Source organism: Apiospora kogelbergensis (genome assembly GCF_038363985.1).
Source record: "Apiospora kogelbergensis strain CBS 113332 chromosome Unknown utg000008l_segment0_segment0, whole genome shotgun sequence".
NCBI lineage: Eukaryota > Fungi > Ascomycota > Sordariomycetes > Amphisphaeriales > Apiosporaceae > Apiospora > Apiospora kogelbergensis.
In genome coordinates, this window is record NW_027117425.1 from 2,646,955 (window position 1) to 2,670,679 (window position 23,725).

Consider the following 23,725-nt stretch of genomic DNA (forward strand, 5'->3'; position numbering starts at 1 on the left):
TCGAAGCAATGATCCCCGACAGAGGAAGTTTGGATTTGGGAGATCATGTAAATTGATTGGCTCAATGATCGTCCAATTCCTCAGGGTGCCCAATCAAAAATGATACGATCCTAATCCTAACCAACCCGCAAAGCGCTACCGGATACTGCCGGCGACACAAAGTTGGAAACCCTCTCGCTTCCCCAGGATTCAGGGTCGGAAAAGCACACGATAATAAGCCGACTCTAAAACTTCCAATGTTCCAAGGTCGGGGTAACCAGGCGCCAGAAGAAAAGTGGCAGATTGATTGACCCCGTTCTGAATCCGCAGGGCGGGAAGGAACGGGGATTCCTCAACGAGGCGAATGGGGGAACATTGGGGGATTAGAGGGGAAGCATTCCGAAGACCATCGGAGTCCGCCGATCGAACAACCATCAGGCCATCTTGACCCTTCTTGACCACTGCCCGGCGTATCACAAGCCAGCATTGCCAAGTCGCATTCATGCCACAACGGCCACAGCAATCAAGCGCAATCTGCATCTTCGTTTTCGTCTGCCACCCTCCGCAGTCCCCGTGCTGCAATTGTCGCCTGATTGCGGGCGGCGCCTTACGTATCTAATTATATGCGCGTCAGGGCTATGCCGCTGACACCACGCGCTTTCACTTATAAAGGCCACTGGGCAAGTTCTCTATTTCCCATCCCCCCTTCAGTATCGATCAATCCAACCAGTACACCCTGAACCAAACCTTCAAACACCCAATACATACCTGCATATCAATCCAACATCTCCAACACACACCAGAATGTCCGGAGCTGCTACATACCACGCCAGACGCTACCGAACCCTCTTCAACCCTGATGCGCTGAACTTCAACGCCTCGCCGGCGCGGGCAGCCTACACGCCCGTCTACAGGCCCGCGCCCACGGGTATCCACTGCGGTCTGCCCAAGGCCGCCGCACGCAACAGCCGGGGACTTCTCATGCTCTCTCTGCCCATCATCTTAGGTTAGTACATCACTGCACCAGAAGGATCCTCTACCTCTACCCCCCGCCCTTGCTTCTATTGCCCGAGGACCTTCCATCGTATATAAACCGTGTAGCTAACTTCGAGCCCTTCAAAGCAGCCACCGCCGCCGTCACATACATGGAACGCAACCTGGACCAGAAGCGCTCGGGCCTGCAGGCGGACCTGAAGCCGCAGCCCAGCGTGGCCCACGAAGCCGCCCGCCGCAAGGCCCTTCTCGAAGCCTACGGTGACCGAAGCAGCCTAGAGCGCCTCGAGGAGGTCATGATGGTCTACGACATGACCAAGGATCAGGACTAAGGACGCCTGGAGGAAGCTACGAAGCTTTCCGCATCACTTCCAACATGCTGGGAGCACCACTTGTATTACTTATTATTTGGGCGTTACAGCTGGCGTGCACTGATATGGGCTGAGGCGTTACGATGGGGAAGCAGACCATTGCATCAACGCTGTGGCTACGGCGAAAGGAGGGACGGGAAAACATACCTTCATTGGGATCCGGGTCTGCTTTGTACATGCTTTAATTTTGCAAGCATCAGTGGTTGGGCTCCGTCTCGGGGTGAGCACCTAAGAATACCAAACAAACAAACATTCAAACACTATAAACCTACTATACTCACTGGACCATTTCTTGTTGCTGAACGCGATATTGACGAACCCTTTCCAGGGGGTCTGGGAAGACCCGCCAGATCTAAACAGACCTAGATCCTTCACCATCACGGAATGTGGAGGGGACGGTCCTGCTTCGGCTCGTTCTTCCCCGCGTTCATTGACGTGCGTTGTGACATATCAATCAAATCAATTCTGGATCCCAGATGGCGCTACTTTTGGATCTGGTGAAGGCATCGATCGATGCAAGAGACGTGGCCCTGCCTGCCGGAGGAGTGGAGGCGGGCCACCTCTGCCGCCCTTTCCAAGGACAAACCGCATATCTTGAACATTCGATATTCGATGGCATGACAATCAGCCAACTTTCCAAAGCACAGTACACTACTAGGATGTATGTATGTAGAGGCCTAAGTCACATGCATGCATGCATCATCATCTGTAGCATCCGTCCCGTCCTCAGCGATATATTGCACAATTTATATAGCCCCCCAGAAGAGGCCGACGGGTCTCAATAGCAAAATGCCTGTTTTACTTCAACGTGGGAACCTACCGAACTGTATATCTACTGTTTCTGGGCTGCTCGAGCTGCTATCTTTGTGGCACATCTGCAGCCATTTTGTTATTGTATGAGTGCATTTCTCGATTTGAAAGCTACCACGCCTCGGGTTCTGCGGCTAAAGAGAGGGCCGCTTCGGTGAACAGCACATTAGTGCAACCTACTGCTCTCTAGATAGAGATATAGTAAGCTGTAAGTGTAAGGTTTAGCTGATGTATTATGACGCAATTCAATTTGAACCTGTGTTAATAATAAGGACTGGCGTCATGCTATGGACAGATATCGCCTTGTTAATGACATGTATATAGCACCCACATGTCCCTGAAAAATGAATTTTATCATTGCGATTTTAATAGAATCCGGTGATATCTAGGACAAAGCAGAGTACGATGATCGGTTTCACCGCGGAGATCACACAGTTGCGTGATACCAAATCTAAAAGAAAGGGGGGACAGAATGAAAATAGGGCTGATTATTGTCGGATTCGAATCTACGAGGATTGCTTTACCAAATCTCTCCGTGTACTCAGAAAAACTAGGAGAGCAATACTTCTATAGATATATATATTAGAAGCAACAAAAAGAGAGGATGCATTCTTCTTTTCCAGAAGATCGTGGAATATCTCTGATATGTGATCAGAGTGGGATTCGAACCCACGAGGATTGCTCCACCAGGATAATGCGTTAAGGTTGACCTTAACCTGGCGCCATAACCAACTCGGCCATCTGACCTTGCGATCGTGAGATCGGATGATGGTGAGATGGTCGGTTACGATGGATCAAGTTGGTAGGTTCGTGGCCGACCTTTGTGTTACAGACCTACTCACACTTTTCCCAAGACCCAACAGTGGCGGGTGACTTACTCTATGGACCCGTATTCTCAAGCTGACAGAACAATGTGTGAACATGCTCAGGGGCTCAAAGTTCGGCAGGAGGAGGGCAAGATGAAAAGATGTGACTAATTCAGGGGTTGACATCTTGGCGGCTACGAGTAACGTCCATGTAGTTCCAGTTTGCACTGGTGGTATGGTGCACTAATTATATGCTAGCAGCAATAATGATATTAAGGTTATTATCTAAAGGTGGTGTGATGTGTGAAAATCTATGATGGATATTACTCATGTCTATAGAGAGACTGTGACTAACCGCAGTGGGGGTACAAGATACATGTCTATAGCACAAGTTGATATACTGAAATTGCGGCCAGATGTTGGTCAAAATTCAGGCTGCTCACAAGGCAGCAAGAAACTTGGGCAAGAACTCTTGCTCCAGACCCTCCCAGATGGTGGTGCTGCTCTGGGTCGTCCACGCCGCGCCGATGTACCACGTGTTCTTAAGCCCCTGGAGGCCTTCGAGTTTGTCGTAGAACCCGGCCTTGATGTCCTCGACGGGCGCCATGACGTTCCAGGTGTGCGCGGCCATGGCGACGACCTTGGCCGTCGTCGTGGCGTTGCCCCGGAGCGAGGCGGGCAGCCGGCGGATGTCGGCGGCGACGCGCGCCTCGACCTGGGCCGCCGTCAGGGGCGCGGCGGACCCCAGCAGGACCTGCGCGAGCCCGCGCGTCTTGGGCAGCGGGATGACCGAGTAGATGAGGGGCTGGTCGGGGAAGCCGTAGGGGTTGGCCGGGTGGCGGTTGCGCAGGTTGGCCGCGGCGACGCCCGTGCCCTCGACGACGAGCGAGTAGAAGACGCCCGCCGTCAGCTTGCCGAAGAGCCCCGCCTCGCCCGCGTCGAGGTCCAGGCCCGCCGACCGCAGGTTGTCGAGCGTCGGCGGCGCCGCCACGATGAGCCTCTTGGCCCGCACCAGGCGCGGGCCGCTGGTCGAGTTGCCCACGGCGATGGTGATGAGGCCCGACGACGACGGGCGCTGGATGTGCATGCCGCTGACGCCGTAGACGACGCGCTCGCCCAGGAACTTGGCGGCGTTGCGGTAGAGCGTGGCGGAGTCGCCGTTGGCGGCGACGATGAAACTGCCCGACTGCAGGGACTGCAGCTCGTAGGTGTCGAGGTACTTGAGGATGTACAGAGCGGGGATCTCGAGCAGAGGCGCGTATCCCGAGTTAAACTCGAACATGGTCTGGGCCATGCCCGTCAGGTTGTGCTTCTCCATGAACTTGCCAAAGGGAAGAGTCAAATCCTCCGGGACCGGCTGGCCCAGATTGTAACCGAACTTGATCTGCGGGTACTTGGCCAGCTCGGCGGCGTATCGCTGCATGGCGGCGGCCTGGGCGGCCGGGTCCGCGGCGGTGAAGTTGGGGATCAGGCGGCCGGTGGCGAAGTCGACGTACCGGGTGCCGGTGGCGAGGGTCTGGCCGACGTTGAGGGTGCCCATGGGGAAGTCGAAGCGCTTCAGGAAGGCGGTGGTGGCCGTGGTGTTGGAGAAGACCTTGACGCCGACGTTGACGGGCGTGCCGGTGGCCGGGTCGTAGTAGGTCTCGGTCTGGCCGCCGATGCGGTCGCCGTTGCGCTCGAGGACGACGACCGACTTGTTGTTGTCGATCAGACGCGCCGCCGCGTAGACGCCCGAGGCGCCGCCGCCGATGATGGCGACATCGACTTCGGTCACGCTGGCGTTCTTGACGGTGGTGCACGCGGCCGAGACCGGGCTCACGACGGCCGAGCCGACGAGCAGAGCGGAGGCGAGAAACTTGTTCATCTCGATATTGTTCTTGTCTTGTTGCTAAGGAAAAACGAGAGACTGACAACGAGACGATGTCAAACCTGGAAGGCGAGACGTCAGTCCCAATGGCCCAAAGCGAATTCCATCGTCTTCTTAACTACAAACCCTCCGAACTCGACTAGCCTTGGCCATCCGCCAGCCCAGGAAGCTCCATTACGACCGAGAGATTTTGCCCGAATCAGCATGGGTACAAAAGGCGGACATCCCTTCTCGGCTGACTCGGTCCTGTAATTGCTCAGTGTGTGAGAGAGTTTCTATACTGTACTTAGTATACAGGCATACCGGCGAAATGTTGTCCATCCCGTGCTTTGGCCATGGCCTGGGCAGCATACCGGGTCCCAATGCTTGTCGTCCATATGTAGCCCTTGCATGGAATAGGAAGCGAGTCATGGAAATAAGGTTTGATTCCCCTGTAGCCAACGAGCCTGTGCAATCTGTACTGCGTTCGATAAACGTACCACGATCCACCTTGCGGAGTATACACAAGCAGGGTGGTAGAGCAGCGGGTCGGGATGTCCCGTTTACCGGGTCCAGTGGAGGAACCGACTACAGGGGCGGCTGACTACGACTTGGGAAAGAAGAAGACGCTCTGCCAGAGTTGTAATGGATATTGAGGCATTGACCTTATTTTCAAAGTATGCAACTAGAAAATTACACAATAACATCGCGAAGAACGTCACCAAATAAATGAGTCCAAGCAGGAAATGACTGTAGTAGCATTAACCAAAAACGTAGAAACGTGTGCTTTGCTGTCTATGGTATAGGAAACTGGTATTCGTGCTACAGGAAAATCATGCGAAGAAACAAAACAACTGCGAAATAGGCTACAATAATGAAACATCATGAGAAGAAGAAAACATCATTAGACCTCATCCAACATCACCGCCTTTTACGTGTCCTATTCTCAGCGCCACGCCGTAATCAGACGGAACTGCTGAGACTCGCGCGTCCCATCATCGCTCCAGTCCACGGTGGCGAACCCGGCATCCAACAGCGCCGCCTTCCAGTGGCGCTCGTCCTGCAGCGCGTAGGCGCGGCCGTCGTCGAAGCGCCACCAGCCGTCGAGCAGGCCGAAGACGCAGTCGAGCCAGGGCAGGGGCCGGGTCAGCTCGAGCAGGCACAGCACGCCGCCGTCGGGCCGCAGCAGCCGCTCGGCGAGCCCGCACGACTGCCGCAAGTCGCGCGTCGCGTGGATGCAGTTGGAGCTCACCACCATGTGGTAGCGCCCGACCCGCGCCGCCGGCGGCGCCCGCTCCGCGTCCAGCACCGTGAACTCCATGTGCGCCTGCAGGCACGCGCGCCCGTAGCGCGCCTCGAACTGCTTGCGCGTGCTCGCCACCAGCGCCGCCGAGATGTCGGTGAAGGTGTACTGGAACTCGACCTTGTGCGCCAGCAGCAGGTTCATCATGAGGTAGGCGGTCCCGCCGGTTCCCCCGCCGATCTCGAGGATGCGGAGCTCTTTGTCGTCGAGGGACGAGAGCGCCTGCTGCTGCTGCTGGTGCAGGATCTGGGTCACGAAGCGGCCTAGTAGCGCGTTACCCGTCGCGAACATGGGAGAGCTGCGGTACACATCCTCCAGCAGCTTCCGTGACTCGGCCTCTTGGAAGATGAGTTCGAGCCCGTCAATTTCACCAGTCAGGCATTCGGCCAGATAGGGTCCCGTGACCGCCAGGAGCTGATGGTCTGGGTGGTAATGGGGATGCTTGACAAGAATGTCACGGTACAGGTCTGCTGAAGAGGACGAGTCTCCGCTGCTGCCGCCGAAACAGACATTATTGATCGTCTTGAAGCGGAGCTGTTGATCGTTGTACGCACTGATGATACCAGCGGCCTCCAAAATAGCGTAGAATCGGGACATCAGCCGCTCGTATTTGGGCAGGTACGAGATCTGAGGAAGAATTTCGCCCGCCTGCATGGTTCGCAGATCGCAACCCATCTTCCCAAAGGCCTCGAGAATATAAGTCGTCACGAGGCGCATCTGGTCCGGGTAGACGTCGGCGAAGAAGCCGGCGAACTGAGTCTCCCGTGTGACGTCACTGGTTGCTTGCTTCAGCGTGGTAAACTCCCTTGCGGCCAGTTCGATGAATGTACTTCGTGTACGGGAAGTAGGAGTTGTTCTCACAAGAGGCGCGGCTTCATGCTTGGAAAGCGATGGCATAGGTTTGGCCTCCGCGCTGCTCAGAAGCTGAGGTGTAGGCTCGCTGGGGAAAAGAAGTCCGCAGAGATCGGACAAGGTGCAGTTCTCGTCGACCTTGCTCAGACTCGTGTTGTTGCCGAAAGCCTTCTTGATGTCCGACTTGAGCTGCATCATGACCAACGAATCGAGGCCCAACATGACCAGGGGCGTGTCGGGTGGGATCCCCTGACTGCAGTTGAGGTGGTCCGACAGCAGATTCGTGAGGATCCGGACGTTCTCCTCGTCCTCTGGCGTGGCGATTCCAGCGGAGGACGGCGACGTCGTCGAAGACAGCGCAGATGTGTCGCTGCAGTTGTCCAGGATGAGATCGGATGCACTGCGAGAGCGGATCGGGTTGTTGGGACGAGGGCGAAGTCTCTGGTCCGAGTCGAACTCAGGATTGGAATATATCCGGGACTCAGAGCTGATGCCACTCGGATGTCCGAGTTTGTTGGATGGAACCGAAAGTTCAATCTTCTCTGTTGCACCATTGACGGACTCCAAAGCTCTGCGAAGTGAGTGCACCGAGATTTGGGTGAATCTAGCCCCGAGAATCGACAGGACGGGCGCCTTCTGCCCTGGCCGGAACACAATCATGTCACTGACCAGGTCCTTGGCGCTCTCTCTTTCCAAACTAGAATGGACAGTCCAGGGACCTTCGTTCGCGGAAACTGAGAAACCCTGTAATCCATCATGAGTGATGACGGAATCGATGCTCTTGCAGATGTACAAGTTATCTCGGACTAGGCCCTCAAGACTGCTGGCATGCAATTCGCCGACAATGAGTAGGTTGTCAAACAGGGGCGGGATGAAGGCCGTCGCAGCGCACTTCTCCGCCGCGATGGCGGGGATGTCCACCAGGCCCACGGCCTCGAAGTCTTTGGAGGCAATGGACCGGATGCCCAAGTAGCTCTTTTCGTAGTCGGCCACCTGCGCCATCATCTTGGAGATGAAGGCACCATTGACGACCGAAGCGTCCGGGTCCTGCCGCAGAGTTTGGCATCGGTCTCGGAGGTGGCGGAGTAACGATTGATACTGTCTCGTATCGGCCTGCCGTGCTGGACGCCCGACGGTTCCCGAGGCGTGGAGGTCGCTGCTGCTGCTATCCTTGAGCAGTTGGCTCTCCACGGTGAACTCCCACGTGGTGGAAGATGCGGTACCCCTGCGCAATACCAGGATGAGCCTTCTCTGGTGGTCTAAGCCGAAAGGGGCATGTAGCCGCAGCTGATGCACAACTGCAGGAGTGGGACTGGCTGGTTGATCTGGGAGAAGATCAAGAGCTCTAGAAGCCGCCTCCATCCACACAGAAGAGGGTGCCAAGGTCTGACCAAAGACGGTACGCCCTTGGACGAAGAGGGAGTACTCTTCGTTCTCCTGGTTAATCTCGAACTTGGCAACCTGCTCGTTCGCGCTCTTTGAGAGCTCCGAAAGAGACACAAATTGAACCGGCCTCGAAATCGTATTGACTTCTTCCAAATGTTTACTGTTATCGATCAAGGGAAGCCAGAGATGGGAGCTCTCGAAAGAGTAGGCCGGCATTTCCAAGGGAGCATATGAATGAGCTTGGGCACCGTGGAACAGCCAGGACTGGACTTGCACTCCTTCCCTCCATAATTCGAGCGTCGTCTGAGTGAGGTGATCCAGGGAGTCTGCGCCGTAGAGCCGAGCCGAGTGGAAAGAGGAAGCCGACTCTGACGTGGGTGCTTGGCGGGCCGCTAGAGCTCGACGGGCCATGGTGACGCCGACGGCTCTAGATCCGGCCTCGAGCCAGACGCAGTTGGCCCCGAGACGCTCCTCGACCCGAGTGATGGCATGGCTCCAGTACACGGACTGGCGCGACTGGTTGGCAATCATCTGCGGCGTCACCCTGGACCAGCACTGCCGCGTTGGCGAGCAAGCTTCGATGGGGATTGTCGCTTTGCGCAGGGTGAGACTCTCGATAAGCTCGAGGTACTCAGGTAGAATGGAGTTCACTAGGTGCGAGTGGAAGCCGTGGGTTACCTCGAGACGCTGGCAGGAGACACCCTTGAACTGCGCGAGCTCTGCAAAGGAGGCGACGGCTGCTTCGGTACCGGCGAGGATGTGGTGGACGGCCGAGTTGTAGCAAGCGATCTCCACCTTGTCGTCCCCGGGCATCGACTTTATTAGTTCTTCCACCGTGGCAGAATCGGTGTCGACGGACAGCATGCAGCCGCTCTCGGAGCCCCATCTGGTCTGGATGAGCCGCGCGCGACCAGCAACGAGCTTGAGTGCGTCGCGCAAGCTCAGCACCCCGCTGACACACAGCGTCGTCAACTGTCCAAGGCTGTGTCCCACCAGCGCGCTGACCCGCAGACCGGCGTCGATCCAGGACATGGCCACGGCGTACTGCACCGCGAAGTGCATGCAGTGGAGATACACCAAGTCTTCGATGGGCTCGGCGCAGAAGATGCGGGGGGAACAAGGCCCCAAGCCCGAGGGACTGCAGGGCGCGATCGCACGCGTCGAGGCGGCTGCGAAGCAGCGCACAGCCGTGATACGCTTCCTCACTGAGGCGGACTTCGCGCCCCGTTTGACCGGCAAACACTAAGACGACTGGCTTCGCGGGACCCAGCGGCTTCTGCATTATGGCAGCGGCGGAGCGCCCTTGGCCGTCGCCCCGGAGACCGGCCGTCAGCTCCTCGACCGAGCCGGCTGCGAAGACGCGACGGTAGCCGAGATCGTGGTTCTGCGATCGCGCCAACTGGCAGGCGATGGCGGGGACTATGGCCTCTCCGAGAGTGCCTTGCTCCGCACCCACTAGACTCAGTAGTGACTCGCAGGACTTGCGGATGCTGGCGGGAGAGTTGGCGCTGACGATGATGGGATACTTGTGAGACCTCGCCGGTTCCGCCGCAGCCATCTGCGTCTTCGCCGTGCGCTGCGGCGGGGGCTGGCAGACGACCAGGGCCGCGTTGGTGCCGGACGCGCCGTAGTTGTTGACGAGCGCGGCGCGGAAAGCGGCGTCCCACGGCTGCATCCGCGTCGAGACCTCCATGTTGGCCTCTTCGACGCCGGGGATCGCCGGGTTGAGCACCGTGAAGTTGGCCTGCGGCGGGATCTGCCCGCGCTGCAGCATCAGGATCGTCTTGATCAAGGCCGACACGCCCGAGGCCGCCTCGCTGTGGCCGAAGTTGCCCTTGACGGAGCCGAAGAGGAGCGGCGGCGCGTTGGGCCGGCGCGAGCGGCCGAGCACCTTGCGGATGCTCTCGCACTCGATGGGGTCCCCCTTGGCGGTGCCGGTGCCGTGGGCCTCGACGTAGCTGATCTGCGCGGGCTGCATCCCGGCGATCTCGAGGACGCGCTCGTAGAGGTCGCTCTGCGACCCCGAGGCCGGGAGGGTGATGGACTTGTTGCCCTTGCTGTTGTTGACGGCCGAGGCCGCCACGACGGCGAGGATGGCGTCACCGTCCGCGGCGGCGGCGGCCAGGGGCTTCAACAAAACGAAACCGCCGCCCTCGCCGCGCCGGTAGCCGTTGGCGGCGGCGTCGAAGGGCCGGCACGCGCCCGTCGGGCTGAGGAACGACGCGGCGCCCAGGTTGGCGTGGGCGCGCCCCTCGTCCGTCATGAGGTGGACGCCGCCCGCGAGGGCCAGGGCGCACTCGCCAGCCTGGAGGGCGCGGCAGGCCGTGTGGAGGGCGACGCCCGACGACGAGCACGCCGTGTCGACGGCCATGGACGGGCCGGTGAAGCCGAAGAAGTGGCTGATGCGGCCGCTCGCGAAGGCGCGGGCCGTGCCCGTGTAGGAGAAGGCCGTCGGGTCGTGCGAGTTGACGTTGGCCTCGTAGTCGCACGACGAGACGCCCACGTAGCAGCCGACATTGTCGGTCGCGCTCGACGAGGGCCGGAAGTAGCCGCCCGACTCCAGCGCCTCGTAGGCCAGATGCAGGCCGAGGCGCTGCTGCGGGTCGAGGAATTCGGCCTCGCGGGGCGATTTGCGGAACAGGCCGCAGTCGAAGGAGTCGACGGGCCCCAGCCGCGTGGACGTCTGCTTGGACTCGAGCATCTCCCAGAACTTGGCGGGCGTCTCGGCGTTGGGGAACCGGCACGACAGGCCCACGACGGCGATGGCGTCGTCTGGGTACGCATAAGAAGACTCGGGGGGCTGCCGCGGGTCGGATGAGCTGGACGGGCAGAGGCGCGAACGCCGGCCGCGGGGCGCAGTCCATGGGTCCCAGCACGAACTTCTGCAGCTTCAAGCTGTCACCATCAGGCAGCGTCGCCTTGGCCACCATAGCTTCCAATGACTTGACCATGGTCGTATGCCAATCGGCCGTCTCGATCAGGATGCAGCGGAGAGCAATCTCGTGCAGTGGTGGCTCGTCTTGGGCCACCAGTTCCCCGCTATCGCTTCGCCTCAGCGGCACGAGCGGCCGCGCTGTCTGGGGGAACTGGAATAGGGGGATAGACTCGCAAATTTCAAGCAGCTTCTTGAACATGGGCAAGTGCATGTTGTGGTGGTAGCGCCCGGATAGGTTGATACGTTTAACCACCGCCCCCTTTTCCTCAAGCGATTTGATGAGGCCTGGCAACGACCCCTTGGGTGACGTGATAGTTGCGCTGCAGACATCCGAACGGACGCTGATGTATGCCTGGATTTCGCTGTCAGTCTTGTTGGATCGTTACGTAGCCAGTACAGGGAAGCAATCTCACCTCAGGGTGCTCCTTGAGTATAGTCGCCACGACGCACTCATGCGTTGGGCTGTCTTCCTGCCGCGACCACCGGGCGCTCAGGCAGACTGTGTGCTCGGCAGACTGCTGCTCGGCAAGATCAACGCAAGCGCCCGCGCATATAGCCAGTCGCACGGCGATGGCTGCGTTCTTGCCCAGCTCAACTTTGTTCTTGGAGCATGCTATGGCCATGCCGGACAACAAGCCAATGCAAAGTCCCTGAACACCACCATCCCGGAAGTCTTCCAGTCTTTTGATGTGCGCATCGTCCTCCACCCCTGTAGTACTCCTATCGAGGAAAGTGGCATATTCCAGTATGTGAGTGAGTACCGTGAGTACGGCGTAGAATGTGTTCTTGGGGGCTCCCTCAGGGAGCGAAAGCGTCTCGCATGATAAACTGCTGCCTTCAAGCCAGCTGGACAAAGAATGGAAAAGAGGTGCGGCGTCGACACTCCCCAGTGACGGCTCTCGGTCCACCAAGAGAGACCAGACGTCGGGAAGCTCGGTAAGCTCTCGTCTCAGACCCGAAAAGCTGGGGTCATGTACGAGACTGGAGCGTAAGTGTGTTAGGTTGGCCGGATTATGGCTCGCGATAAGCGAGCCGCATACCAGCATGGAAGTTGATTCCACAGGCATGATTGTTTTCATACAATAAAACACATACAGTGATGCATTCGCTTAAACAAAGTGCCGGTTGGTGATTATTAAAGCAGGTGATGCATCGAACGATGTTGAGTTGTAAGATGGTCTTGTTGTCGAGCTTGGTTTTTGTTTATGTCAGACCAGACAGATAGGCAGAGGTCGGGGAGGTACGCTTTTGTTTCCCTGGTCACTGATCTGCTGTTTTGGAGAGCCTATACCACCCACAAAACTGCAACCGGAACTCACGTATGTTGATTCTCTCTATCTGCTGGCATCCATCTAGCCGATACGAAGACGCAGCACATCGACTCGACTGTAAGTGTTTTGGCAGCCTATTATTGCGTAGTATCCTTGTTTGTCCGCCCCTCCCACCGTACAATATGACTCGGGGAAACACATGTTCACGATGTTATGTTTCGAGGGTGGGAATTTGAACTGGGCCCTCCGATCCACCGGACCCTTACAGCATCATTCTTCCGGTTCTACTAGCGATACAGGTGTTACCCAACACGGAACAGCGAGAGCCTGTCGGATGGGTCAGGCTGGCCTCCGACGCACAACTGGCCAGTATCGGGCCCCCAGACCACCGATACTAGACATCTCGATCTCCATCAATCACCCCCATTCGGATCTGCTTTTGCCCCCTGAGGGCCAAAATAGCCGGTGTCTTTCCCCGTAATGATTGACATCACGACTCGGTGAACTTCCTTATCTGGTCGGACGTGTTTGAAAACAGGAGAGTAGTGCAGCACCGGGGAAGTCTCCAGCTACAGGACCACTCCTCAGGATGAGTGCCCACGTGGCAGGGATTCGTCTGTGTATTTGAGGAAATGGCCAAACAGCTCGCCAAATTTGTGTTACAATAGATAATGCTTACACTGCCGGTAATTATGGCCCTTCGTCGTTGGCTTTGGAAGAAAGTCCAGGCTTCCGAGGCTTGATATTTGCATCCATATTGCTTTTACTACAGTGTTGTTCAAGCCCGCGCGCAATCTCAACGTCGGATCATAGAGCTAGCGGTCAGCGCTGTCTATAAAGGGTATCTGACTATAAACAGTATGTTGCATATCAGACATTGCTTTGACCTTTGAAACTGCCTTCATAGCTGGTATTGGAGACGCATTAAGCACACATGCTAGGATTTACTCCACAAGCAATCGTTCAGGGGTCAGAATGTACTCGCTGGGACGTGGGCATTTCACATAGTGAGGTGTCGGCGAATTTATTACTGGGAGTGAGGTTGCAACCATGCACTTTCATAGACATGGCCATGGGGCTGTATCCATATTATGGAACTACAGTCGGAGCCTACCGGGGGCGCGGTTGGATGGAGCCATGTGCTCAAGTGATGGGCATGTCGCGAAGAGGTCGGAATAAATCCGGGATACGAGAACTAGAGAAAAAGCCGGGTTCCAAGTTTTGATATGCGCCCAGAAAGTATATTTTACAGTTGCGGCCCGGCACAGTCAATCGACGACAAGACGGGAACCGTCGTGACTTGCAAGGAACCCGCCATTGCTGAGTTTCGGGACAAGCCGCCTTCGACAGGGGTGGCCATGAGGTTTTGGGCCCCTGGTTCCCGCCAAGATGCATGGGACCCCTATTCCCTGCCCATCGACCAGTCCTTGCATCTCCTGGCGCATAGCGATCCATCAACGTGCACACCCACCCCACCATGAATCTTCGATGATGGGGATTCTAGCCATGGCGTCGGGCCCAGTCTTCCCAGCCAGCTGAGCCCTCGGCCGATACATGGCCTGACACATCGCATCGTGTCGTGACCTATCTCTGCCCTACGTCTTCCGCCCGCCCGAATAGTTTGGTTCGGTTACCAAAGCTTGGGATAACGGCTGCTGCTCACTGACTCAGGTCAAAGCTAACAGTCGAGGTTTTTCCTTCTGCTTCACTTCTTGCCTGATTGGGATAATGACTCTTCCCATTGGTTGTAGCAAGTCTGTGACCGCCCTGTTGGCCAAGCCGGGAAGCAAGTCTAAGCGGGCTGCAATCTCTACTTGGCTTGGATCAACCACACGACTCTCCTGGCTGGTTCGGCCCAGAGTCGTGGTGTATTAACAGGAGAACTGCCTGGTCCCGAGACAAGGTCCGCTGATTGCCCTCCAAAACTTGATATCTCATCATACACGGGGTAACGAAACCAGGAACATCGCTGTGCCGTTTGTCCGACACTGGTCTGATTACCTCCTTCCCTGAAAGCACCTCCAGGGGCACCATTCCTAGCTTCTCTATACCCAAAGAGAAAGACGTCGTTTGCAGATTCGAAGACTGTGCACGCACTCACACACACTCTCTCACTCAGACGCACACACACACACGATACCCCTCCCCCGACCGCAACCATGGACGTCCACGACTTGTCCCGCGCCCCTCCGGAGTACCTCGAGGTGGTCTGGGTGACGGACGTGTGCAAGCTGGTGATGGCGGTGGGCTGGCTGTCCAACTACGTGGGCATGATCGCCAAGTCGATCCGGGAGCAGACGTACAGCATGGCGCTGATGCCGCTCTGCTGCAACTTCGCGTGGGAGTTCACCTACTTCTTCGTGTACCCCTACAAGGTGCCCATGGAGCGCAACATCCACACCCTCGCCTTCCTGCTCAACTGCGGCGTCATGTACACGGCCGTCCGCTACGGCGCCCGCGAGTGGCGCCACGCGCCCCTCGTCCAGCGCAACCTGCCGCTCCTCTTCGTCGTCTGCATCGCCTGCTGGGTCTCGGCCCACGTCGCCTTCGCCGAGCAGTACGGGCCCACCCTCGCCCAGGCCGTGAGCGGCTTCGCCTGCCAGATCTTGCTGAGCGCCGGGGGCACGTGCCAGCTGCTCTGTCGCGGCCACTCTCGCGGTGCTTCCTACAAGTTATGGTACGTTTCCCCCGACTCTGACCCTCTTGTCGAGTTGTGAGTAATAACCCCTCCGTATCGTCTCCAGGCTTGCTCGCTTCATGGGGTCCTTTGCTCTGATTCTGCCCAATATGCTTCGCTACAAGTACTGGAGAGCCGACCACCAGTACATTGGGTCTCCTCTTTACGTATGGTTCCTTGGTATGTTCCTGTTCCTCGACGGCTCCTACGGCTTTGTACTTTGGTATGTTCGCCGCCACGAACGGGAACAATCCTCGGATACGAAGCCTAAGACCCAGTGAACCAAGCCGGTGTGTGAATCTCCAGCTCTATTAGGATCTTAGAAGTGATGAAGATCGACTGGGGTTGTTCATTTCAAGGCCAAATATAAGTGAGGGTTAGCTTTATGGATAATAGACGCAAGAAAAGTGGAAAAGGCTTGCAGCCAATGACCAGGATCGCTATATGTGAAGTTGCGCGAAACATCATACTAAGAAACAATAGATGCTATAACTGAAAAAAAGCAATGCATAAATCAGGGTGATTTCTGGCCAAATCTTGCTGCGCATATAGTGAACCAAACCAACCCATTATTGGACTTATGGGCCAAGTCACATTCAGTAAAGACCTCATGCAATGTGTTGAAGCCGTTTTGGGAAAATCAGACTAGGGATCAGGTCATACACGTGACTTAAATCGTACGGAGATGGGCAGTCAAATACCAATTATATATACAGTTACGGTATTATATTCATTTTGAAAACTAGAGCGTTGCGTTTCGCTGCTTAGGTCTACCTAACTATAGTAGATTCCAATCAGCCCAGATCCGAGCTTCTGCCCACCCGTAGGTCGTGGCCGCCGCAGCCAGTAACGACAACGATAAGAATGCCACGACCCAGAGCCCAGCACCGCCCTTCTTGGCACGGTACCGCTCCCATCCGGGAAACGATGTGCGCTTCAGCGGCAGGAAGTCCAACGTCGGGCCGTTGGCGATCAGCCCCAGCGGCTTCCCCTGGAGGAGCTTGCCGAGATACGGCACGACGTACCGGGACATGATGCGCTGGCTGGGGCCGACTTGCGCGTGCACCCTGGTCGTCAGGCGCGACGTCTCGACGATGGTGGAGGCCCGCGGCAGGTGCTCCTTGTTGAACCTCCGCAACAGGGCGTCGATCTCGCTGTAGGATGGCTTCTTCTCCCTCTTCTCCTCGAGGAGGCGGTGCAGCATGTTGCAGAACACGGTCACGTCTTCCATGGCACAGTTGGCGCCCTGGCCAAGATTGATCGTCATCTTGTGAAATGAGTCAGCATGGCGATTACGTAATGAGGCTCCAAGCGACTTACCTTGTGGATGCTGTCGCCCATGCAGACGACGCGGCCGTGCGACCAGGTCTGGAACAGACTCTCCTGCAGGGGCAGCATGTTGAAGACGTGCTGCTTGCGCCACAAGCACTCGAAGGTCACCCCCTCTTTGACCTCCACGTCCCGCCGGGACTCGCAGAACGCGGCGGCCTCCTCGACCGTGTAGCGCGGCGCGTCGTGGTACTCGTAGCGCCGGTCCAGCTGGGTGACGATGAACCAGAAGACGACGCCCGCGCTGCCCATGACGAAGAGGGTCGAGCCGTTGGCCATGCGCAGGATCTGCTCGCCCGGCCGGAGCTCGGGCACGTCGTGGGAGATGCCGAAGACGCAGGAGAAGCCTACCGACATGTCTGCAGCCAAAAGGCACGGGGTTGTTCAGTCATTCATTCCGCTACGTGGGTTGGCACACAGGACGGTTTGGTTGGACGTACTCTTGCTTTCGCTTTGCGCAATGCCGTTCACCACGGGCTCGCCCATCATCCGCCACATCTCTCGGATGGTCTTGCTGTGGATTCCGTCGGCGCCGACGACGATGTCGCCTTCGTACAACTGCCCGTCTTCGGTGTGCACCTTGGCGCCGCCATCACTCTGCTCGATCTGGGTGACAGCCTTGTTGAGGTGGATCTTGGACTTGTCTGCGATACCATGATGAAGAATCTCGAGGAGTCCTTTCCTTTCCATAAAGGCAATGGGGTAACCAAAGCTTTTGTTTTTCAGGTCGTTAGTCAGTTTTCCATATCATCCCGCAACGCCAAGGGGGGTCTGGGGCTTGGCGTACTTTGCTAGCACTCTCCGGGGGTAATCGCTGGTGAACCGGAAGTCCTGGTCAGGCAGGTAGGCGTCTGTGAGATCGAGCGGCACCGTGGCCTTCTCGAAGGCGTCGTAGAGGCCGAGCTGGTCTAGAATGCGACCCCCATTGGGCATCACGGCGACGGACGCACCCTCCTGGAGTACGACTGCCGAGCGCTTCTCTAGGATGGTGTACTCGACACCCAGCTTTTCCAGGCAATGCGCCAGGGTGAGTCCCGTGACGGAACACCCCACGATGATGATCTTGAATGCTGGTTGCGACATAGCGATGGTCTTTAATGATATGCAGTATCAGTGGCAATATGGTTGGGCATCGAAATCAAGAAGTCGTGATGCTGATAAACGCAGTCAACAGGTAGATCTCTCACGGGACGGACATTAGCTAAAACACCGCTTGTTTGCTGTTTGCCTCACAGTATGCTCCAAGGTAGGCCTGTAAACGAGCCCCAAGCCGTCGAGGGGCAGCGTGCGGCAGTGTCCCATAAACGCCGCAACAGGCGTAGTCAAACATCACATCTTCCCTAGTAAGGGACTCCATAACATCACCTCGAGTTGACCTCCATTGTTACGACAGCTGTCAGGGTCCAGTGACAGGCCTACTCCTCGCTATTCTGCCTAAATTTCAGCCCTTGCCTCATGCCTTGCCCGTTTTCCTCCGGTCGCCATCGATGTCCAGCCCAATTGGTGGCTGGCCGCACTACGCAGCCAACGATATCTACCGATCTTCATATCACAGGATCTATCGGTGATCATGACTACACTTCATTCGGTTCAGATTCGGCTAAATAAAAATCCAAGATCGGCGGCCTCCGGTGGAAATCGAATCGAAACCATTAAAAGTGCTACGGATACTGTGCGTTTCCTCTGCACCCCACACGACGATTCCACTTGACTGGAATCAGGTTATTGACGGATTATTCTGGGGTGAAGACTGGGAAATGGAGATTATGTATTACACCGAGGGGCGTTGTTGGACACTCAACCCCAACCAGACTGCATTCCAACCAGGTTATGTCAGCGTGGTGGTTGTGCGTGACTCGCGTCCCTGCACCCTCAGACAGACAGTCATAGGCTGGCCTATAGAAAACTCGCCGACCAATTGCGACAACCCTGAGTTTTGAGGCGGTGGGTTAAGATTTTTGTCTAAGCCCTGTCAAGGACGGCAATCGGGCGACAGCCGACTATTGCACTAGCAGGGGGAGGCCCGCATCAGGGGGGCCATGTCTATAGTCGTATGACCCCCACGTGGCAGTTATGTGAATTCGCAGGCGGCAAAGCTAAGCGACGTCGTTCGTTTCAAGTTGCAACAGCTTGCTTGAACCCTTGGGATGATGGATAGCCGCTATCAACCAGCTGCATTACGCATAGCATCTTACCCAGCCACTTGGAAACGCTACAGCTTCTATTCATGACTCGAATTTGGGTCGAGCAGTCCGAGAATGGAAATAGTCGCATCCAACACACAGGAGTGGTGCATCTAGATCCGGTAATGCATATGCCAAGTACCTCAAGTAGACAGAGGAACTGTGGACGATCCAGACGATAGAGCCGGATACGGCATCGAAATGGCACGTTTTTTTCAAGATGAAGGCCAGGCCAGGCCAGGCACAGCAATGGTGGAGTGAACTGGAACCCAATGGTGTCTTTTCACACTCTCCGACCCAACGCCGGATGCAAGACTCCGAAGAGGTATCGTGTCATGGTTAAATTGCAGCTCGCTCGGGAAAAGATTGAACACTCGAGCCCCGATTGCTGGACAAGATCAGAGGCACTCTACCAGCCTCTTCCCGTACGAATTCAACGAAAAAGAAAGTGAGAGAGAGATACCTTCCATCTCATGACATCTCGCAGTCTCTCCTTTTCACGCAGACCCCCGACACGCAGACACTCAGAGACAGAAGCGATGGCGTCCGTAGCGAAAGCACGGCCTCTCAAGAGCAGCCAGGGCAATAGCCTGGCCTATGATCTCCTGGTACTCTCCCGCTTTACTAAGTACAATCCTATCTTCACAATATTCGCTGGCGGTAAGTCTTCCTAGTTTCCTCCCATTCTATACTGTAGCCTCGATCGATGTTACCATACTTCATGGCAACTAACGCATTGATTCAAACACAGCTTTCTCCTGTCTGTTGGCTGGATCGACTCTAGTCGGCCAAAATTCTGATGTGACCCTCACCTGGGTATTCCGCCAGACGGCGCTTTGCTTGTCGGCCTGCTATTCTTTCTGTGGCGCGGGCATGGTGTGGAACGACTGGATCGACCGCGATATCGATGCCAATGTCGCTCGCACCAAGGACCGGCCTCTGGCCTCCGGCCGAGTCACTACGACACAGGCTATGGTGTGGATGTTCTTCCAGATGGGGGTTTCCTGGTGGCTCCTTCATTTCATGTTGGATGGCAAAGATGTGTAAGCACTCACTCGCAAAGGCTTCTTGACTCTATGATACCGAAACTGACATGTGTAACCCCCTCCCTTAGGAACCACCATATGCTGCCCGTAGTTATTGGATCTTTCTTCTACCCCTTCGGCAAGCGTCCCATCTGCAGCAAGTTCTACTTCTACCCCCAGTACATCCTGGGCTTCACCATCGCCTGGCCGGCCGTGCCCGGCCGCACCGCCATCTTCCACGGCCAGGAGACGTTTGCCGAGTCCGTCACGGCGTGCATGCCGCTGCTCAACATGGTCTTCTTCTGGACCATCTTCCTCAACACGGCCTACAGCTACCAGGACGTCGTCGACGACCGCAAGATGGGCGTCAACTCCTTCTACAACGTCCTGGGCAAGCACGTCCACCTGCTGCTCTGGCTGCTGCTCATCCCCGTCGCCATCTGCGTCCCCATGTACCTGCACCAGTTCCACTCCACCTGGCTCTGGATCGGCTGGGCCGGCGTCTGGGCTCTCAGCTTGTTGCGTCAGATCACCCGCTTCGACGCTAAGAACCCCGCGAGCGGTGGAAGTCTTCACGTCGACAACTTTCTCCTGGGTGCCTGGACTACCGTCGTCTGTGCTATCGAGTTGCTCATCCGCTATTACTCCTAAGTTTGTGCTTAGAGAAAGTGCGTAAATGAAGTTAAATAGATCTCCATGTCCAGGGAAACGATGTCATGGAAGTCCAATTAGTACTTCCCGTGGATTCCTAAGGTATACTGAGTAGACATGTTGGTTCTTTCAGACGAGGCTGTTGACAAAAACAAACATAACACGCATATATTGGTACGCATAGCTTAACGCTCGAGACTAAAATAGTTGTTGAGGAGCTTTTGCGTTCATATGTCCCGGCTCTTAGTACTAGTTAACAAAATTGAAGTAGTATAGAATATATTTACTTAAACATTTATATGTTTATGATCGCCATGTTATCGGCGTGCCATTTACAAGTTTCATAGCATATCGTTTCATTCAAAAGAAATAGGAACATATTTACCTAACGTACATTACATTGAATTGCTTCATTGTCTACAATCGTCTAATCCCAATATCGACTTTAGGGAAAGGTAATCTTTGGTTACTCCTTCTCAATCACAAGAACAACTAATTCAGTAGTCTTACGAGGTACACGCTCATGACCTAATCAAGGCTTCAAGCCGGCCCCCATTTGTTCTCTATCTTTATCCATGTCGACTTGAATCATGAATTCCCCTGACGGGCGCCTGAACGAGTCATGTGGCGCTAGACAAGGTATTTTCCCAACTGTCAATCCTCGTTTGGGATACCCTGTCGTGCGAGTCAAGGAAAACCGGGGGCATGTCACCGTCGTGGGTCTTGTATCGCCAAGCAAGGATCATCCGACGAACAGCAGTTGCAGTCATCGCACATCCACTATCATGAACTCTATTTCGGCTCCCTGGAACGAACTCCCTTGATCTCGCCGAAAGTACTCTGGTGTGCTGTCTTGGCGGGCGAGAGCCACGTGGGGTAACGGTTTCGGGGAATGGGAGACCCAGGGGCGGCAGGCACTTCGGAAGGCATCGGGAGAGCCAAGCCAAGCGGTCGTGGCCGGGGATATCCAACAGTCTTATAGTGGCATATCACACGAATCAGCACGTTGGGAGCCTTGAAAGAAAAAAAAAACCGAGCACCTCCGTATGACAGAACCTACAACGACTCACTGGGTGGAGATTCAAATCTATCGTTTACTACAGGCATCATGACCAACAACACATTACCAGCTCAGCTACAGCAGCTGCCGGCCTCCGGAATCAAGCCCGGCGCCGCAAATGGAGCATCAGAACCGCTTGGCGCAAATGAGAAGGTACATCCCTCCTGTGTATCGCTGGTCTATCGAGATGTATGATGCCGTGAAACTGACATGCAAGCTGTCCAGATTCTTCGGGCGCCCATCGACTATCTCCTCACCATCCCGGGGAAGGATGTGAGGGGTAAGATGATGAATGCCTTCAACCAGTGGCTCCAGATCCCGGAAGAGAAGCTCGAGATCATCAAGGAGGTCATCAAGCTGTTGCACACTGCGTCTCTCCTGTAAGTCTGGCGGCCAAGCATAGTGTTGCCCCCAGCCACGAACCAGGAAAAGGCAAAATACTCACGTGATTCTATAGCATTGACGATATCCAAGACAATTCCAGATTGCGCCGCGGGCTGCCTGTAGCACATAGCATTTTCGGCGTGGCCCAGACAATCAACACGGCCAACTATGCGTACTTTCTGGCCCAGCAGGAGCTGAACAAACTAGAGTGTACCACCGCTTACGAGGTGTTCACCGAAGAACTGCTGCGTCTGCATCAAGGTCAGGGCATGGATATTTACTGGCGAGACTCGTCCCTGTGCCCGACCGAGGCTGAGTATTTCGAGATGGTCGCCAACAAGACCGGTGGCCTCTTCCGATTGGCAGTCCGTCTGATGCAGCTGGCCAGCAAGAAAGAGTAAGTTGTTTCTTCTTCTTCCGTGTGTCCTTCCAATCACATATACGGCCCCCCTTCTTGCTAGCCGGTCGTTAATACGAAAGACAGTTGTGACTTTGTCCCCTTCGTCAACGTCCTGGGCATCCTGTTCCAGATCCGGGACGACTACCTGAACCTGCAGAGCGACCTGTACACCAAGAACAAGGGCTTCGGCGAGGACCTGACCGAGGGCAAGTTCTCGTTCCCCATCATCCACAGCATCCGCGCCGACCCAGCCAGCATCACCCTGACGAGCATCCTCAAGCAGCGCACCGAGGACGAGGACGTCAAGCGCTACGCCATCTCGTACATCGAGTCCACGGGCTCCTTCGAGCACTGCCGCCGCAAGATCGAGGAGCTCGTCGCCGAGGCGCGGGCCTGCGTCAAGGACATGAGTCCCGAGGACGCCAAGGTGGCCGACGGGATCATGGCCATGGTGGGGCTCGGGGCCGGTGGTTTGTCGATATAGGCTAGCTTTGTTATAGTCACAGGCCGATGTACTTACATATACTTTGGAAATTATAAGAGCGATTACTTAACCATAATGGTACGGGTTATTCTCTACCCTCTGCTGCGTAGTATCCCCAGTCTGTATTTGCATCGGAAACTTCTACAGAGTAGAATATTGAGTGTATAGGCCGTTATAGAAATGACGTAGAAACTCGACCGATCGGACACATGCGGTCACGAAGCAAGCATAGGTAGGAAACGAGCAAACGGGCGCTTGGAATCCAGCATGCCTCGAATCATTGGATGGAACTTCAATTCTTTCAATAATAAAGCATTCTCTACTCAGCACGCCGGCCTTAAGTACATCAGGAACTTAGGAGCGGAGTGGCAAAAGCCAACATACGCTGTTATCTTGCGTGAAAGTTTTTGCTGACGGATTAAATGACTGATCTAAGATAAAAGTTGGTCCTCGGTCTCGCTGCTACATTGGCAAGTTGGTGAGAGTGGTCCGTATGAAAATATATCTCATTCTTATGTTGCTATTGGGTTGACAGCTCAACATCAAATCGGAAGAAAAAAACATTAAGGGGTTCTTATTGGAAATTATTTCACACCACCTGTCAGATTCTTTTTCTTTTTTCTTATTTCTTTTTGCTCTTCGGCCCAGTGTCAAGGTATGAGCCCAATAGAGAAACGAAAACTTATAAATGTGACTCTTCAAATCAGCGCACACAACCAAGTAGCCATAATACTCAATGGCCTGAAAACTATCACCTGTCAGATCTAGGCTGGGTCGTGGAAGAGACACGTCCACAGGGCGTCAAGTGTTTCTTGGCAACAAAATCTTGCAAGTGCCAGAATATTCCATTCGTAAGTGCCCTAGCTGACGACATTTTTAGACTGACATGTTTACTCTTGGTTTGACGATGTCAATATTGATCTAGTGGTCGACCACGTCGCCTGCCTTTGATATACGCTATCATAGCTAGGGCAAGCCAG

General features: G+C 55.6%; 7 protein-coding genes across 7 annotated transcripts; 4 read left to right on the top strand and 3 right to left on the bottom strand.

The window, feature by feature from the left end:
- Nucleotides 1-783: 783 nt before the first annotated feature.
- On the top strand, nt 784-1,304 carry PG998_012794 (uncharacterized protein; the record flags this gene model as incomplete). The annotated part of the gene is made up of 2 exons (XM_066879610.1): nt 784-985; nt 1,102-1,304. The coding sequence occupies 2 exons, from the start codon at nt 784-786 to the stop codon at nt 1,302-1,304; spliced, it is 405 nt and encodes a 134-aa protein (XP_066725994.1).
- Nucleotides 1,305-3,398: 2,094 nt separating this feature from the next.
- On the bottom strand, nt 3,399-4,823 carry PG998_012795 (uncharacterized protein; the record flags this gene model as incomplete). The annotated part of the gene is made up of 1 exon (XM_066879611.1): nt 3,399-4,823. The coding sequence occupies one exon, from the start codon at nt 4,821-4,823 to the stop codon at nt 3,399-3,401; it is 1,425 nt and encodes a 474-aa protein (XP_066725995.1).
- A 928-nt stretch (nt 4,824-5,751) lies between these two features.
- PG998_012796 (uncharacterized protein) lies at nt 5,752-12,348 on the bottom strand (the record flags this gene model as incomplete). Its single annotated transcript, XM_066879612.1, has 4 exons — nt 5,752-9,484; nt 9,543-11,165; nt 11,227-11,633; nt 11,695-12,348. The coding sequence occupies 4 exons, from the start codon at nt 12,346-12,348 to the stop codon at nt 5,752-5,754; spliced, it is 6,417 nt and encodes a 2,138-aa protein (XP_066725996.1).
- Nucleotides 12,349-14,711: 2,363 nt separating this feature from the next.
- Nucleotides 14,712-15,510, top strand: PG998_012797 (uncharacterized protein; the record flags this gene model as incomplete). The annotated part of the gene is made up of 2 exons (XM_066879613.1): nt 14,712-15,229; nt 15,297-15,510. The coding sequence occupies 2 exons, from the start codon at nt 14,712-14,714 to the stop codon at nt 15,508-15,510; spliced, it is 732 nt and encodes a 243-aa protein (XP_066725997.1).
- Nucleotides 15,511-16,007: 497 nt separating this feature from the next.
- PG998_012798 (uncharacterized protein) lies at nt 16,008-17,641 on the bottom strand (the record flags this gene model as incomplete). The annotated part of the gene is made up of 4 exons (XM_066879614.1): nt 16,008-16,496; nt 16,550-16,917; nt 16,999-17,270; nt 17,346-17,641. 4 exons carry the CDS (start codon nt 17,639-17,641, stop codon nt 16,008-16,010), a joined length of 1,425 nt encoding a protein of 474 aa, XP_066725998.1.
- A 1,639-nt stretch (nt 17,642-19,280) lies between these two features.
- On the top strand, nt 19,281-20,417 carry PG998_012799 (uncharacterized protein; the record flags this gene model as incomplete). The annotated part of the gene is made up of 3 exons (XM_066879615.1): nt 19,281-19,401; nt 19,493-19,784; nt 19,856-20,417. 3 exons carry the CDS (start codon nt 19,281-19,283, stop codon nt 20,415-20,417), a joined length of 975 nt encoding a protein of 324 aa, XP_066725999.1.
- A 1,270-nt stretch (nt 20,418-21,687) lies between these two features.
- On the top strand, nt 21,688-22,745 carry PG998_012800 (geranyl geranyl pyrophosphate synthase; the record flags this gene model as incomplete). Its single annotated transcript, XM_066879616.1, has 3 exons — nt 21,688-21,857; nt 21,935-22,258; nt 22,346-22,745. The coding sequence occupies 3 exons, from the start codon at nt 21,688-21,690 to the stop codon at nt 22,743-22,745; spliced, it is 894 nt and encodes a 297-aa protein (XP_066726000.1).
- Nucleotides 22,746-23,725: the final 980 nt, after the last annotated feature.